Source organism: Capricornis sumatraensis, chromosome 7, assembly GCF_032405125.1.
Source record: "Capricornis sumatraensis isolate serow.1 chromosome 7, serow.2, whole genome shotgun sequence".
NCBI classification, from domain to species: Eukaryota; Metazoa; Chordata; class Mammalia; order Artiodactyla; family Bovidae; genus Capricornis; species Capricornis sumatraensis.
The window spans coordinates 95,526,355-95,544,651 of NC_091075.1; the positions used below are offsets into that span (position 1 = coordinate 95,526,355).

The 18,297-nt window shown below is 43.3% G+C and overlaps 1 protein-coding gene across 1 annotated transcript in view; it reads left to right on the top strand.

Moving 5' to 3' along the window:
• FRAS1 (Fraser extracellular matrix complex subunit 1) overlaps window positions 1-18,297 on the top strand; it is a 317,287-nt gene that overhangs the window by 122,193 nt on the left and 176,797 nt on the right. Inside the window, exons 20-21 of the mRNA XM_068974976.1 lie at window positions 15,415-15,567; window positions 15,834-15,980. Of these exons, the coding sequence (XP_068831077.1) occupies window positions 15,415-15,567; window positions 15,834-15,980 (300 nt within the window). The remainder of the gene's footprint in view (window positions 1-15,414; window positions 15,568-15,833; window positions 15,981-18,297) is intronic.

Consider the following 18,297-nt stretch of genomic DNA (forward strand, 5'->3'; position numbering starts at 1 on the left):
TATATTGTAGTCTATTAAGTGCGCGATCATTTTATGTCTTAAACACAATGACTATACCTTAAATAAAAATATTTCATTGCTAAAAAATGCTAACCATTATCTGACAGAGTAGAGTTGCCACAAATCTTCAGGTTGCAAAAGAAAAAAAACACAGGTGCAAAGCACAATTAGGTCAAGCACAGTAGAATGAGGCATGTCTGTATTTCTTTGTCTTTCTCTTAAGTATCACTTTGTATATTTCCGTGTCTTGGCAAGTCATCGGAAGAATCCACATAATTGTAGTTTTAATGGCTAAATAACATTCCATTATATTTGTGTAACTTAATTTGATTGGCTAGTTTTTCTGCTGTGGTTCTGGGCAGTAACCAGCAGGGGATAGAGTTACCGCTTGGTGAGTTAAGTATGACTTCCAAGGTTTCACCTGGGATGAGATCTGCTTTTCATGTTATTATTAATAGCAATAATGGTGTGGTTTGGTGAATTTTATAATTTTTAGAGTATTTTCTCACTTAACTTTTTCAGTTGATCATCCCAAGGAACCTTTCTGTGGAAGTGGGAATAGAGCTCAGTTTGCTGCCTAATCAGCACATAGATGGTGATCAAGAAATGTTGGAATGATGTGATTCTGGTGTCCTAACATCTACTTTAGTCTAGTCCCGTTTCAGTGTGTCCTATGGTGATTACACCAAGAATCTTCTTGTGCAACCCATTTTTAAAAAAATTTTTTTGCTTTTTATCTCTTCTGTTTCACTTTCTATTTCATTCCATCTGGCCCTATTCAATTTCTATATTTTTTCAATTTTCTTGTCTCTTATTTTTTTAACATTTCCTTCTTCATTTTCCTTATCTTCTTTTCTGGCAATGCACATTCTTTTTTTATTTCTCATCTGTCACCCTATCTCCTATTGCTGGAACTAAGAGACGCAAATCCAATCTCTCTCTGGAACTTTCAGTGATTGTCTCTCCCTTGTTCTCAGTTTTTGTTTTATTTAAGGGACTGTGCTGTCTGCTGAAAAATGGTTGAATATTTCAAGGCATTTCTTTTCTTTGAACTTTTGGGGAAAAAAAGAACATGACCTATGCTTAAAGAACAGCAGTTTGTATTTTCTCCTTTTTGTGACTTTTACTAAACAATATCTACCTAGCCTTGGAAATGACATTACTTAAAAGTCTTCAACTTGGCAGGGCTCCCAATGAAGTTAGGATTGCTTTGTCTTCAGAACTACAAGCCAGGGCCTGAATTGTAGAGAAGGTTTGACTGCTTATGTGTAAAGAATACCATTGAATTTAGGCTCCACAGGTTGTCTTTAAGTACTAAAGACAGAAAAGTTGCTATGGCTGCACTTACCTGCTTTTTTTACACATGTAAATCTCTCCATTTACATGTAATAGGCAAAAATCATGACTTAGATGTAAGTGTGATCATCAATATCAATGGCAATCCTGATTGGGCTGGCCCCAGATTAACAATAATGACTAATGTTTATTGAGCACTTACTATGTACTGACTTCTCACATACATTGTCTCATTTAATCCTGACTGTGACCCTGGCAACCCACTCTAGGACTCTTGCCTGGAAGATCCCATGGATGGAGAAGCCTGGTAGGCCATGGGGTCACAAAGAGTCGGACACGACTGAGAGACTTCACTTTCACTTTTCACTTTCATGCATTGGAGAAGGAAATGGCACTCCACTCCAGTATTCTTGCCTGGAGAATCCCAGGGACAGGGGAGCCTGGTGGGCTGCCATCTATGGGGTCACAAAGAGTCGGACACGACTGAAGCAACTTAACTTAGCAGTGCCCCTGGAAGGTCAGAGCTGTGATTAGTAACATTTCCATCTTGTAACCCAAGAGACTAAGGTAAGAGACATTAACCAGCTTACCCAATGTTCCACAGCTAGTATGCAGTAGAACTGGGCTTTGAAGCAGCACCACTTCAGAGGGCACACATGTGAACCCTGGGTCGCCAGCCTTCATGACCCAATCTAGTTCCAGTAGGACCGTCTCTTCTCCATAACAGTATTACTTATAGTTCTTGCTGAGGCTTTGGCACCTTGCCCACCATGGCCTTTCCATATACACTCCCTACACTTTCCCACAACTCTCACTCCCACCAGTTTATATCTCTGCTTTCTTCTGTGTTTGGAAGATTAATGTAATCTCGTAAAAACAATGACAGCAGAAGAAACTTCCTCACTTCTTCCCCTTGAGTGTCTCTGTATCTTCTTCTAAATACCTTTTCCTTCATGCCTTCCTTTGAGAAGGGTCTGAACATTTGATCCACAGGAACAATATACTCAAAAAGCACAAAAGAACCCCCGCTCCACCTCTACCAAAGGTGGTACTTTTTTTCCTTCTCCTGACTCTCTTCTTCATTCACTACTGATGTTTCACCAGTATAATTCAAAAGTAAGTACAGTTGATGCTTGAACAAGGTAGGTTTGAACTGCATGGGTTTACTTGTGTCCAGATATTTTTCACTAGTAAATACTACTGTATTATACAGTCTGTGGTTGGTTGAATCTGAGGACATGGAGGAATGGGGATGCAGAGGGCTGACTACAAGTTATACTCCGATTAACCTTTGCATTGTTCAAAGGAGCTGATCATAATTATAATTTAAAATTGAGTTACACCTGCTTCCTTCCCATCCCTCTTTCACATTCTAGTCACCGCCACATCTTGCAAAGCTCAAGTCCGTCTTATTTCCTTTGGATAAACAATTCTCTGGTCCTCCTTAGACACCAGTTGTATTTTATTGTTGTTCGGTTGTCAGTTATGTCTGGCACTTTGCGACCCCATGGACTGCAGCACACCAGGCTTCTCTGTCCTTCACTGTCTCCCAGAGTTTGCTCAGACTCATGTCCATTGAGTCAGTGATGCCATCCAACCATCTCATCCTCTGTCACCCACTTCTCCTGCCTTCATTCTTTCCCAGCATCAGGGTCATTTCCAATGAGCTGGCACTTCACATCAGGTAGCCAAAGTATTGGAGCTTCAGCTTCAGTTGTATTTTAGGCGTGGCTTTCTTCTAACATTGGACCTTGTCCTGAGCATCTTGAGGGAAGGGTCTCACTGACTCAATGCTCTGTCTGCCGCAGTAGCTTCCATAGTTCCTCATGCCCAACAGGCATCCCGGAGATGTTATTGAAGTGAACTTTTTTCTATTTTGGAGGGAAGGCAAGATTAAAACATGAACTGGAGGGAAGGGAGGTTAGATACAAGGCATCAGGATACTTGGACAGGAAGGGTGCTTATTTCCCCTGTTGGCAGCAAGAACTTGCATCATACCTGAGGAAGGAGCTTCACTCTTACATCTAACGCTGCTTCTCGCTCCCTCCTTCTTTTAGCTGCCTGGCTCTGTGGGTGCTACCCCAGGCTTCTCACCACATTTGTAAGTTTGTCAACACTGGGCAGAAATCACTGTCCTATAACGTTAAGCTCTGTCTACAGTAGTGGGCTTTGTTGCTGTTTCTTTATTGGTTTTTCCCAGGGTAAAACTGTAGCCACAGATGCTGAAAAATGGCAAGTTTTATTTATTTGTTTGTTTTTTGTACTAACTCAGAGCTAACCCTAAACAGAGCACACTATAAGTGCTCATGAGTGGGCTTTTTGTACTGTTCATGGGGTTCTCAAGGCAAGACTACTGAAGTGGTTTGCCCTTCCCTTCTCCAGTGGGCAGGGAAGCCTGGCATTCTGCAGTCCATGGGGTCGCAAAGAGTCAGACATGACTGAGCGGCTGGACTGACTGATGGGTGGGCTAGGTCCAAAGTAATGTTCCAAAGGGGAAGTGAGGGTGCTTCTTTTACTTCTGCCATCTGAATGTTATTTTCTGGCTTCCTGCTATGCCTGTCTCATAAATAGAACCCCATCAGTTTTCAAAGTGGCATCCAAATTCAGAATCCATACACACTTCGAGGACCCTGAGCTTCAGCATGGAATCATTTCTTTCCTGCCTGATGAGGAACAGCTACAAGTTCTGATTATTTTAACAGCTTCCAAACACGTTTAATGCAGTTGCATTAAGAACCTAATCGACTGACAGGACATTATTAAAAGCCTCACTGTGTATCTAAATACATTTTTATAGGTCCATTATTTATCAGCTAAGGAGTCACGGCCCCATAAAACCAACATGCAAAGCCATTGCTTTGACAGTACACATTTACTTTAATATCTTCAAGCTTTTTTGACTTGGCTCCAAAGACGTGAAATAAGTCATTTCACTGCCATGTGCTTCCATCCATCATGATTGTGGGTAATCCTCACTGATCCTCAAAGCAGAGCCTTTGTGATTTGAAGAAAGCCTCTCACCGTGATGACCGCATGTAATTTCCTCACAGCAGCAGGATGAAGTATTAGAGGATATTGCCACTGCTGAGTCAAAATATTAATTTTTTACGTATTTACATTTTTAGCATGTGCACATGCTGTGCACATTTAGAAAAACAAATGGAATCCACTGCTTGCTTAAAAATAAGAAATGTATTTATTTCAGCACCAGCCGATACTCCGCTTCCAGGCTCCCTTATAATGTGTTCATTAATTTGTGGGTTTAACATGCTAATTCAACGGGTTTGTGAGCAAGCAGACACATAGACAAATAACTGGAATTCCAGCCACCCTCCTCCCTCCACCTGTTTAATAAATAGTGATATATTAAGTCTGTAACGGAGGTAATGTGTATGATCTGAAACAGGCTACATGTAAATGTATCTGGGGTCTCTCTCCTCTCCCTGTCATGCTTAATGAGTCTTTTATTTAAAGACTCTTTACTGTAATTGAAGTAGTGACAAACAAGGATTTACTTACTGAGGAGCAGTGGGAGGATTTGAGAGACGGCCTCCTGAACTGCGCTGTTTTTAAGCAATTAAGGGATGTGCGCTCACCATTTAGACATATTTGAGGTTAGTCTCCTTTTTTGATTACAGACTGGAAGGTCAGCTGAAAATGCCTTCCCGCACAGATGGGGCTTTAATCCTTGCAGAGGCTCCTAGATTGGTGGGTTGGGAATTCAATTCCTCTAGTTAGTAACTGTGGTTCTGGTACAAATTAAGCAGTGACAATATAAACTTCCTCTGAGGTATCCTGTGAACTTGTTCCAGACATCACCTGTAGGGAGGAATGGGACTGGAGGTAGGATAAGGAGGACTACAGAGGAATTTGCTGTTTTGTTGGCCTCTCTGACAATACTGGCTTTTTTAAGGACACCTTAAAACCTTGTGTTCCCAGAGAACTCAACTCGGGCTCTCTGATGACCTAGGGGGATTAGGATGAGGGGAGTGATTGGTGGCAGGGAAGCTCACAAAGAAGGGGAGATATGTATTCTTAGAGCTGCTTCAAGTTATACAGCAGAAACCAACATGACATTGTAAAGAAATGTCTTCCAATTAAAAAAAAAAAGATGTTGTGCTCCTACCAGTGTGAGTCCAGCAAGAATCTGAATCAGGATTTGTCAGATGGTCACCACCTACTAAGAAGAATTCAAGATTGGCCTCCAAATCAGCTTAATTCTTAAAAAAAAATATGCCCCATAGATTATATTGTGCATGAAGTGACTAGTGTGGTAGCAGTTCCCTGGGACACATAGTCACCTCCTGTGGTGTCTGGAGATGGGCTCATAGCACCTCTTAATTATGTTTAGATTGTATAATTAGTGCATCTGCCGGCCATGGGGAGATTTCTCTCTTCATTATCTCAAATTGTTCTGACAGGGCAGTTGTAAATTGCCACACATGCAGCCAAGTTTCGCCCTGTTCCTCTTGGCCTGAAGTAAATTGCAAACCAGGTGGTGCAGACCAGGTCAACCTTTTCCCAGGCCTTCAAATTCCCCACAGTTTCCTGATATTTTCACTCCAATATTTTTTTCTTTCATTTAACATATAGACAAGGGCTCCCTTATCTAGATAAGGACAGGGAAGCCTGGCATGCTGCAATCCATGGGATTGCAAAGAGTCAAATACGACTTAGCGACTGAACAAGGGCTCCCTAACTAGCTACCACTGATTTAGCCAAATTCTACTTTGTAAATTTTAAAGGCATTTTGGAAGTTGGCAGATTGCTCAAAAGTCTTCCCTGGTCATGTCTGAAAGATAAACCACTGGTATATTGGTTTTCCTTCTCAAAGGACACCCAAGGTCTCCATTCCCAGTCTCGACAGCCTTTATACACTTACACAACAGTATTCTTAGTTTTCTTAATATGCCTACTCTAGCATAAGCCTCAGCAGGCCAGCAGTGGATGTCAACAGAGAAGCGTCTTCTATGAATATCACGGAAGGGGGGAGGAGGCAGAAGCCTAGGGAGCCCTCTCTTCTTCCCATTAAAGTTTGTGTTGAAAGCAGCCGTGTGGCGGTTTTCTTGGCTTGTTGCTTCTTGGTTGTGGTTTTCATGTCTTCTGCCACTGCTTGTTACCTTTCATACAATTTCTCATTTAAATCTGTAGTAAAAACACAGAGACCTCAGTAGACAAACTGGCAAAGAATACAGACACACAGACCAGTTCCCAGTTGCCATGAGACTAAATTCATACTCTTTTTCCTGACTTACAAGATATTCCAAAACTAGCATAGCCAGGTCCTGAGCAGCAATTTTGTAGTTCTTCAACATCCGAGTGTATAGAACCTTTTTCAGTTCCTTGAAAGCATCCTGTTCTGTTGCGCTTCTGGGTTTTTGCATGTTTTCCTTCTTCTTGGGACCTTTCCAACCTCCCTCCCCCATCTCATCTCCTCTCACAGCTAACTCCCACTGACTTTTCCTGTCTCAGCCTCTCAAAGGCAGCCTTCCCTGACTCCTGGACTGAGCCTGTCAGAGACTTCCATGGTCCCTTGTGCTTGTCTCGTTTACATTTTACAGAAGTTTGCAGTGATCTCAAGGTAGTCCCGTGTCTAAGCATCTGCCTTACACTCTCTCATTGCTCACCTTGCTCTGCCACCATCTCTATTGCCTTAGGACCCAGGACTCAGTTTGGGCACAACCCTCTTTAAAGTCAAGAAGCACAGGCTAAGTCTGCTTTAGTGTTGTATTCTTGAATATCCTACTTGGCTACCTCCAACCTATTCCATGGGAGGGAGGGGAGCAGAGGGGCAAAGTGGAGGGTCTTTCTGCTCCTTCTTCCTCTCCAGCTCAAAGGGTTTTTCTAGGCTGGGGTACCGAGGTGGAAAGCATAGGGGTCATATTGGTGGGGAAGGGTGTGAGTCTCCTTATTCCAGTTCCACATTTAAGTTTCTTTTTTCTTCTATCTTTCACCTGCTCCCTGGGCTCCATGAATTTGGCATCTGTGCTGGTCTGATTCTGCTAATTTTCTCCAGGAGCATGTGGTGCCCATGCTCCCCCATGTCCAATGGGGGATGGATGCAGTGGATGAGGAAAGAATTCATTGGTTGAGATCTCAACCTACTGTCTAATTGCACATATCTGATACTCAACTGTCATCCTGTATCTTGGATCCTCACCTGCACAATAGTGAAAGCTCTATGAGTACAAGAGACATTTGAACAGTTTTATGGTTTGAAAGAAAGATTTGTTACATGTTCAGCTTCACTTAAAGAAATCTGAATCAAAACGACTGTGTAAGAGCGGTTTTCACCAGCCAAATTAGCCAGGTTGTTTTATTTTTTAAAAATGTCTTAGTGCAGGCAAAGTTATGATGAAACAGTTGGACAGAAATTTGTGGTGTTGGAGAAGACTCTTGAGAGTTCCTTGGGCTGCAAGGAGATCTAACCAGTCCATTCTAAAGGAGATCAGTTCTGGGTGTTCTTTGGAAGGAATGATGCTAAAGCTGAAACTCCAGTACTTTGGCCACCTCAAGCAAAGAGTTGACTCATTGGAAAAGACTGATGCTGGGAGGGATTGGGGGCAGGAGGGGAAGGGGATGACAGAGGATGAGATGGCTGGATGGCATCACTGACTCGATGGACATGAGTTTGAGTGAACTCCAGGAGTTGGTGATGGACAGGGAGGCCTGATGTGCTGCGATTCATGGGGTCATAAATAGTCAGACCCGACTGAGTGACTGACTGAGCTAAACTGAACTGATTGAGAATTTCACATTTGTTTCATGACTGTAGTGGCTAAAAGTGTATGATCTGGAGTCAGTGTGAGCAAATGACAACTTTTGAGTCTTCCCTCATCTTTAAAATAGAGATAATAATATTGCCTACCTCATCTTTTCAAATGAGATTATGCATTTATGATAATTAATATAGTGCTTGATGTATATTCAAAGCTCGATAAATGTAAGCTATAATAATAATATTAGCTGTACTTACTGACACTGTCATTTAGGAAATAATCTAAAAAGCACAAGTGAATTATCTTGGCCTTCATTATAAAAGTAGATGAATTGAAAGTAAGTGATCAAGGATAAGAAAAATGATAAGGGACTTCCCTGGTTGTCCAATGGTTAAGAATCTGCCTTCCAGTGCAGGAGACATGAGTTCAATCCCTGTTCAGGGATCTAAGATCCCACATGCCTTCAAGTAACTAAGCTCATGTGCCACAATTACTGAACTACTGAACTCTCACCCACAGCTAGAGAGAAGCCCTTGTGCTGTGACTAAAACCCAACACAGCTAAAAATAATTTTTTTTAAAGAAAATGGTAAATTTGGTTTATTCAGTGCTAGAATATTATGCAGTCCCCAAAAATGATGTTTATGAAGAATCCCTTAATGACATATGGAAATGATGGCATTGAGTAAAAAAAAGTATTATATGGTATTAAATTTTTAAAAGTTAGTATATAACAACATTTAGTAGAATCTCATCTATGTAACAGAGAAGGCAATGGCACCCCACTCCAGTACTCTTGCCTGGAAAATCCCATGGACGGAGGAGCCTGGTGGGCTGCAGTCCTTGGGGTCGCTGAGCGTTGAACACAACTGAAGTGACTTAGCAGCAGCAGCATCTTTGTAAAAATCTATATAGGGAAAATTGTACAGAAAAAGAACTAAGAGAAAAAGGTCCATGTGAGTAGCTATTTACTCTGAAAGATTTATGTAGGGGGATTTTTATGTTTATTTATACTTTATAAAAATGCTTTTCATAGTTTCTTCCATGGCTCACTTTGTAGTCAGAAAAATAAAATTGTAAGCTCCCTGTCTTTAGCCCCACTCAGCCCCTCTCAGTGTGGAAGATCACAGTGGGCTCCCAGGCTTGAGCCTGAAGTTTGCCTACAGGTGGTGCCCAGGGGGACTGGCCGCTTGTAGCCTGTCACCCCTGAGCAGTCTTCCTGTGGGAACAATGCTTTTCTGATTGTAGTCAGGACACTGGAATTAATCCTCAAGCCCTGTTGCTCGGATTTCTGGCTTCTTTACCTGCACATCATAACTCATTTTGAGCTCTCCCAAGGAATTCTTTCCTATAATTTGACTTCAAGCCTTTTAAGACAAAGGTGTTTCCTAGGTTTTAGGAATTTAATTTTCTTTTCTAGTTGGTTTAATAAAAGTCAGTCAACCTTCAGGTTGACTCCACAGCAAGATTTGAGAGCGTATTGGTTTTATGTGGTCTTCTGTTGGATTGTTATAAGACAGATTTAGGAAGAAAGATTTGCAGGAATGTATTATAGCTCAACTGGTAAAGAATCCACCTGCAATGTGGGAGACCTGGGTCTGATCACTGGGTTAGGAAGATCCCCTGGAGAAGGGAAAGGCTCCCCACTCCAGTGTTCTGGCCTAGAGAATTCCATAGACTATATAGTCTATGGAGTTGCAAAGATTCAGGCATGACTGAGTGACTTTCACTACTACTGCTGTTAACATTAACAACCCAGGAGGGCTTCCCCAGTGGTGCTAGTGGTAAAGAACTCGCCTGTCAATGCAGAAGATCCAAGAAACACAGGTTCTGGGTGGGGAAGATCCCCTGGAAGAGAGTTTGGCAACCCATGCCAGTATTCATGCCTGGAGAATCCCATGAAGAGGAGCCTGGTGGGCTATAGTCCATAGGATCACAAACAGTCGGACACGATGGAAGCAACTTTGCACAGTACACACATGCATTAACACAGGACTCGAGCAGACAGTTGTTTTGGGGTGAGTCTATTCCTAGGACTGGGTGTTCAGGATGACTTGTTAAAAATGATCTGACTTATGTATTTTTGTCTGTGCTGGGCCTTTCTTGCTGCACTGGCTTTTCTTTAGTTGCGGTGAGCAGGGGCTACTCTCTGTGGCAGCGCATGAGCTTCTCACTGTGGTGGCTTCTCTCGATGTGGAGCGCAGGTTCTAGGGCATAAGCACAGGCTCCATCATTGTGGAGCACGGGCTTAGTTTCTCCACGTCACGTGGCATCTTCCCCGACCAGGGATCGAACCCGTGTCTCCTGCAGTAGCAGGTGAATTCTTATCCATTGCACCACCTGGGAAGCCTCCAGCATGACTTTTTAAGCTATGGATAAATGAATAAGGAATGAGTACAGGTAGCACTTATGCTAAAGATGAAACTCCAATACTCTGGCCACCTCAAGCAAAGACTCTAATGCTGGGAGGGATTGGGGGCAGGAGGAGAAGGGGACGACAGAGGATGAGATGGCTGGATGGCATCCCCGACTTGATGGACATGAGTTTGAATGAACTCCGGGAGTTGGTGTTGGACAGGGAGGCCTGGCGAGCTGTGATTCATGGGGTCGCAAAGAGTCAGACGTGACTGAGCGACTAAACTGAAGTAACAGGTAGTGCACCAAAAGAGTCCAACTTTCCAAACTCAAGTAGTTGCAGTCTCGTGTATAATGTGAAACTGTAAACTAACCTGGATTAATGTGATGCTTTGGGTAATGTACGGTTGATTGTTTTATTTTTTCAGGCGTCACTCATTGATTTCTCCTTGCCTCTGGGTTCTCACTTCATCATGCATTGTGGTGTGTCTGGTGATTGATTCCATGCCTCTTTAAGGCTTAATATGGAGCCATGGAGAGAGGCAGAAGCCCTGAGTAATTCTGAAGTCTCTGCAACTCTCTCCTTTTTTTTTTTTTTAAATTGAAATATAATTGACCTACAGCACTGTGTTAGTTCCTGGTACACAACATAGTGATTTGATATTTCTATACATTATAAAATGATCACCACGATAAGTCTAGTTACCGTCTGTCACCATACAAAGTTATTATGGTATTATAGCTGGTATTCCCCATGTTGTACATTTTATCCCCATTACTTATTTATTTTGTCACTAGAAGTTTGTATCTGTCCTTCGCCGCCACCTGTTTCACTCATCCCCTCTCCAGCACTCTCCTTTCTGGCCACTATCTCTGTGTTTTCTCCATCTTTGACTCTATTTCTGTTTTATGTTCTCTCTCTCTCTTTTTTTTTTTTTTTCGCTTTTTAGATTCCATATGTAAGTGAAGTCATATGGTATTTGTCTTTCTCTATCTGACCTATTTCATTTAGCATATACCCCAAGGTCCATCCATGTGGTTGCAAATGGCAACATTTCATTCTTTCTAGGGTTGAGTAGTATTCCATTGGGAATATATATACCACATCTCCTTTATCCATTCATCTACAGATGGACATTTAGGTGGCGTTCATATCTTGACTTTTATAAATAACGCTGCGGTGAAAATAGGGGTGCATGTATGTTTTCAATTTAGTGTTGTTTTCTTCAGAAAAATATGCAGACGTAGAATTTTTAAATTTTTGAGACGCCTCCATCCTGTTTTCCATAGTGGCTGTACCACTTCACATTCCCTTGCTATGCAACTCTTGGGCCCTTTCCACAGGCTTTTGGTAGCTGTTTACCAGACCAAGATGATGCAAACAGCCATGCCTGATTCTAAGACCTTTGGCAAATGAGAGTTAGGGGGCTAGAAGAGGCTGAGGGTTGTGAGGCGTTTCTACACTTCTCAGGCAATGAGAGGCAGAGAATGACTGAGAGGAGCCCCAGGACAAAGCACAGGAAGAGGGGAAAGGAGGTCAAGGAGGACGGGTGATCCGAAGGGCCATGTGCTACAGACATTTTGGGTGAGTTAGGCTTCCCAGGTGGCTCAGTGGTGAAGAATCCACCTTGTGATGCAGGAGGCTCAAGAGACACAGGTTTGATCCCTGGGTCGGGATGATCCCCTGGAGCAGGAAATGGCAACCCACTCTTGTATCCTTGCCTGGAAAATTCCATGGACTGAGGAGCCTGGTGGGCCACAGTCCATGGGGCTGCAAAGCGCCAGACACGACTGAGTACAGCACGCAGTACAGGAGTTAGAGGAGGCCATTACATCTGGTCATTAGGAGGTGGTCAGAGCCCTTTTCAAGAGCAGTAACAGCTGAATTGTGGAGGCGGAAGGCAGATAACAGTGCGGTGAGAAGTTAGGGAGGCAAGATAGTTGGGTGGTGAGGGGAAGGCAAGAGATGGAATGGCTGTTAAGAAAAGTTTTGGGGGGAGTAACTAACGCAGAACACATTTGGAGGTTGATGTCAGGGAGAATGAAGAGAGATGGGGGTAAAAGATGCAATAATGTTGCCATAATGTTCATATAATGTTGAGTATTGGATCAAAAAATATGGGTGGAGGAATTAGCCATTTCATCCTGGGAGGGGAGACGAGATGAAATAAAAAGAGGTTGACAGGAAAGAAACAAAGGTGCTTATGGTTGATGGGGTGAATCAAGTAGAGGGTGAAATAACCTGGGAGGAGCTGGGAGGGTGGCAGGGCGGGTTCTGAGTAGAAGTGGTTTCAAAGCAGCAGCCACGAGGAACTCCCCTGGTGGATCAGCGACTGAGACTGTGCTCCCAAGGCAGGGGACCCAAGTTCAATTCGTGGTCAGGGAACAAGATCCCATGTGCCTCAACTAAAACCCAGTGCAGCCAAATAAATACATAAAAACAAACATATTTTTAAAAAGCAGTTTTCATGAGAGCGTGAACTAGCTCTAGCTGCCTTTAGAATTATTTCATACACATCACACAATTCATTCAAACAGCTTCTAGAGTTCCACACAATCAGACAAATCCATAAATATTTGTTTATTGTAGCCACAAAATACTCAAGAGATCTGCTTACTTTCTTTTCAAAGCATCGCCTTGGTGATTATTCTTTTTCCTTTCTCTAATTGTATGCTGGAGAAAGCCTCAGTTAGAGGCAACTAGTTTTTAGACCGCTGCACACCTGCAGATCTCGTTGACGCATACCTGAGCCCGGCACTCTCTTAAGCACTGGCTTAAATGAAGAGGAAGAGGCCAAGACTTTTCAGACAATGGAGCCTTGAGTCAGTCCTGTTTCCTGGGTTTCCAATTCTAACCTGCACCCACCCATTAAGGTAATCATACAATAGAGCCACCTCCATCTGCTCCAGCGACTTTTCAGTGCTCCTGGCACCGAGAGGAGAGAACACAAAAAAAGAAAACAAAAGGTTGGAATTGTGTGGAAGCCATACACTGAATCAGGGGGAAATAGCCTCCTTATCAGATTTCTCTCGATACACCCATCATTTCCTTTATAATCTACTGAAGGACTGTAATGGGGATTAATTTGCCTCTTAGGATATCAAGAATCGTTTCTAATATTGGCAAAAGGCTGCCAGAAACTTGAAACTCCTGAAGTTCAGAGAAAGGTCAGAGGCTGTTCGTTTATGTACTGCTATAAAAAAGTTGGCGTTTTTGAGGAGGACACTCCAGGTTCAACTTCTGGAGTGACTGCAGAGGCCCCAGAAAGACTTCTTGTATGGATAAATGGGTGCTGGGTATGGAGTTAACATCTCTTCTTTGGCATAGAATATGTCTCAGGTGATCAGCAATTAGAAAGTGTGTCACCGAAGCTTAGAGGGAAACAAAGAAGGAAAGAAAGCGCTAAGTTGTGTCCAACTTGCGATCCCATGAACTGTGGCCCACCAGGTTCCTCTGTCCATTCTTGCCTGGGATTCTCCAGGCAAGAATATTGGAGTGGGTTGCCATTTCCTTCTCCAGGGGAACTTCCCGACCGAGGAATTGAACCCAGGTCTCCCAAATTGCAGGCAGATACTTTCTCAACTGAGGTAAGCAATTTGTTTTATTGACAAGGATTCTTTAGTCTCAATATTTCTAGAAATCACAGTCTCTGTCTACAAGACTTTAGGATGATAAGACATACCTGGCTACTGAATGGTGCTTTAGTGACTGCAAACAGTGCTTTGAATCCTGGCGGGGAAGATAGACCATATAAACCAGACCTTTATTTTCCTAGGTCTTTACTCCTTTTTCATTTTGAGGGGTAATTTATAATTTGTGGCTTCCATCCTTGGGATGGAGGGTAGTAAATGAGACTTGAAGCATTATTACCACTTAAAGTAGGACAGAGGACGTTTTCACCTATAGGGAGAGCTACATACATCCAAGTTCTCTAGTCAGAGGAGGACTGTTATATGGGTGAGAACAAGAAAGAGTGCTGGCCGTCCCAGATATATAATCCTATGACTTTTAACTCTTCTTTGTAACTTGACCTCTTTGTTGTGGTTTAGTTGCTAAGTCATGTTTCACTCTTTGGAACCTATGGTCTATAGCCCGCCAGGCTCCTCTGTCCATGGAATTCTGGAGGCAAGAATACCAAAGTGGGTTGCCATTTCCATCTCCAGGGGATCTTCCCAACCCAGGGATCTAGCCTACATCTCCTGCATTGGCAAGCAGATGCTTTACCATTGAGCCACCAAGGAAACTCTAACTTTAGTTACTGCTGCTAAGTCACTTCAGTTGTGTCCGACTTTGTGCGACCCCATAGATGGCAGCCCACCAGGCTCCCCTATCCCTGGGATTCTCCAGGCAAGAACACTGGAGTGGGCTGCCATTGCTGTCTTCAGTGCAGGAAAGTGAAAAGTGAAAGTGAACTTGCTCAGTCGTGTCTGACTCTTAGCGATCCCATGGACTGCAGCCTACCAGGCTCCTCTGTCTGTGGGATTTTCCAGGCAAGGGTACTGGAGTGGGGTGCCTTTGCCTTCTCCTACCTCTAGTTAAGGAATGAAAAATTCCCCCAATTCAATTATCAACTAACCCTAATCCTCTCACCCCAATGTCTGAGACTGGAGAGCTGACTCTGGAAGACCCCTTTGGGAGATGGAGCCTCGTGGAGGTACTGAGCATACTAAGAAGCTCTGTGAACGAGGCTCTCAGAGCTCTCTGTGTTGATCTGATGGACTGTTTCTGTTATCTGACAGTTCTTTCTATACTCCTGGCAAGTATCTATCACAGGCGGCCTTAGGGTTTGAAGGCTGTTCAATTGGAAAGGAATGAAGGCTCAATTGCTGTGCTGGGCCTGGCCATTTGCTAAAATCCTCAAACACACCGTTTGTACAGGTCCCAGGCTTCTACTTTACTGATGCACACACTGCCTTCAGGCTACTCCCCAGCTGTCTGCGCTGCAGCAGTGGTCATTGCAATCCCTTTTACCTTTCAATGTAGAAATGAGACGCTGCTTTCATAGCATCCGTGCCTTCTCTCTGTTCCCCTCTGTCCTTTCCAGACTGCCACCCTCTGTGCCATCACTGTGTAGCCGACCTCCGCGACACCGGGAGCATCTGCCTGCAGTGCCAGAATGCCCGGAACCTGCTGCTGGGGGACCGCTGTGTCCCTGATTGCCCTTCTGGGTACTTCGTGGAGAGAGGAGCTTGTAAAAGTGAGTAAGTGCTGGACGCAGGAGCTGGCGGTGCCCCGTGATCTTCTTTCACTTGGGGATCATACCTGAGAAGGCTTGAACCTCCAGAGAGAGAGACAGAAAGCGAGAAGCACACCAGTGCAGGGGGGCATCACGCCAGTGCAGGGGGCAGTGAAGCAGACCAGTTAACCCTCTCCGTGCTGGAGCTTTTATTAGTGGCTCTGAGTGTGCTGCTTTGGAAGGGAATTTGGCTTCACGGGTTCGCTCTGTGTCTCATCTCTCTGCAGAATGTCACTCCTCCTGCAGGACCTGCCAGGGCAGGGGTCCCTTCTCCTGCTCCTCCTGTGACACTGGCCGTGTTCTGTCCCACCTTGGCACCTGCAGTACCACCTGCTTCCCTGGGCACTATCTCGATGATAACCGTGTTTGTCAGCGTAAGTTTTTTTAAAAAATGAACTGTCTATCCCTTCTTGCTCTTCTGAGGTCATGGAAGGACATAGAGATTTTTTTGCTTCCATATTCTTACCTAACCTTTATTTTTAGAACAGAAAGAAAAGAAATCTACAAAGCATTTGGAGGTGATGAACAGATGATAACTCAGATATGAGCCTAATTGGAAGTGCTGGGCTAGGTCTCTCCTCTGCAAGTACCAGCTGTGTGATCTTGAGCCAATCATTTAACCTCTCTGTACTTCAGTTATCTCATTTAAATAATTAAAGTGTTAGTCAATTTTATTCCTATGGTTTCTTTTAGTGAGTCAGTTCCAAGATCCTGAGCAGAGGGCAGAGCTCATTTGAAGCACACAAGCCATGACCTCAGCACTTCACTGGGTTTGAGATATGTTTGTTGAATATTGACAATATGCAAGGCTTGGTGTGCTACAGGGCATTCAGTTTCTGCCCAAACAGTAGTTATTTTTATCTTGCATGAGAGCTACTTGTATAGATGTCTTAGTTCTCAAATAAGCCAAAGCATGATTAATTATCTGAGTCACACACAAACGAAGAGTTGGGATAAATTGGGGCAAGGGCAAATCGGAGGGGGGACATTCAGGAAGTGCTTCACAGGTGAAGGAACAGTTTTGGGACAGGCTGAGGAGGCTTGTTTCATTTCAGTCAGTAAAGTGTCAGTTGCCAAGAAATTGTGTTATACTTTTCTCGTTTTGAAAATGACAGTTAGCCAATAAAGGGCAGATATTTCAAGTTTGTGTCCTAGGAAGTCCCACGTTGAAGGAATTAAACAGTCATGGTTAGCAGAGTGGGCTCTCAAATCAGGTAATGAAATTGCAACTCCTAACTGCCCCTTAACTAGCTTTGTGACCTTGAGCAGGTGAATTAACCACTAGGCTTCAGTTTCTTTTTTCTATAAAAGGGGGATTGTAATAGTGCCTACATCTAAGGCTTCCCTGGGGGCTCAGTGGGAAAGAATCTACCTGCCAGTGGAGGAGTTCAGTTCAGTTCGGTCGCTCAGCTGTGTCCAGTTCTTTGCAACCCATGGACTGCAGCACACCAGGCTTCCCTGACCATCACCAACTCCCAGAGCCTACTCAAACTCATGTCCATTGAGTTGGTGATGCCATCCAATCATCTCATCCTCTGTCCCGTTCTCCTCCTACCTTGAATCTTGCCCAGCATCAGAATCTTTTCTAATGAGTCAGGTCTTACAAATCAGGTGGCCAAAGTATTGGAGCTTCAGCTTCAGCATCAGTCCTTCCTATGAATATTCAGGACTGATTTCCTTTAGTCCTGGAGCCAATTTCCTTTAGCCAATGGAAGAAACACAAATTCAGTCTCTGGTCAAAGAAGATCCCACATGCCCCAGATCAGCTAAACGCATGCACCACAACTACTGAAGCCTGCACACCCTAGAGCCCGTGCTCCCCAATAGGAGAAGCCACTCCAGTGAGGATACTCACTGTAACTAGAGAGTAGCCCCCCTTGCTGCAACTAGAGAAAGCTCGTGTGCATCAGTTAAGACCTAGCACAGCCAAATAAAAGTTTCTACATCTAACATCATTGCACTTCGCGTAGACTTTAGCAGAGAATAAGCTCTCAGTATAGCTATTGTTGTGTTACCGTCATCATGTGAGATGAGAGACAAATCAAGCATTAAAAGATACCTATATTTTATAAATATAAAGATAGATATGACTGTTAGTTTATGGAGATGCTTGCAAGGGTTAGCATTTGAAATGAAGTTCTAGAACCCCTCGTTTTGCATCATCTGTTGAGAAACCAGAGATAAAAATCCCTTTTCAAGACAATGAAAAGATTTTTTTTCTTTTTACTTTTGTAACAAAACCTTTGCTTGGTATATATCAACTGTCTCCCAGCATCTGTAGGTTCTGTATCACAAGAGACACGAATGAAATACTTAAATGTTCTGTTCAAGAGCAAGGGAGTACTGCTGTAGAAGGAGTGACTTAGATTGATGAGGCTCTTCACCACAGTAGAATCACAGAAATTAAAGTTCAAAGGAAAAAAACAGAATCCCTTATATAGTGTATAGGTGACAAAAATACATTGCATGGAAATATTTCTCTTCTGGGAAGCTTCTGCCCTGAAGAAATACATTTGCTATGCTACCATGTAAATAGGATTTTATAGACTAAGTCAGTTAAATTAAGAATATTCTAACTTTAGTTTTTGCTAAAGCTTAAGTTTCCTTCTTCCAAAGATTGAGTAAAGCGTGCCCCTAAGTTGTGGTATTTTAATTTCTAGTACTTAAAAAAGTTATCCATAGTGTCCTTTT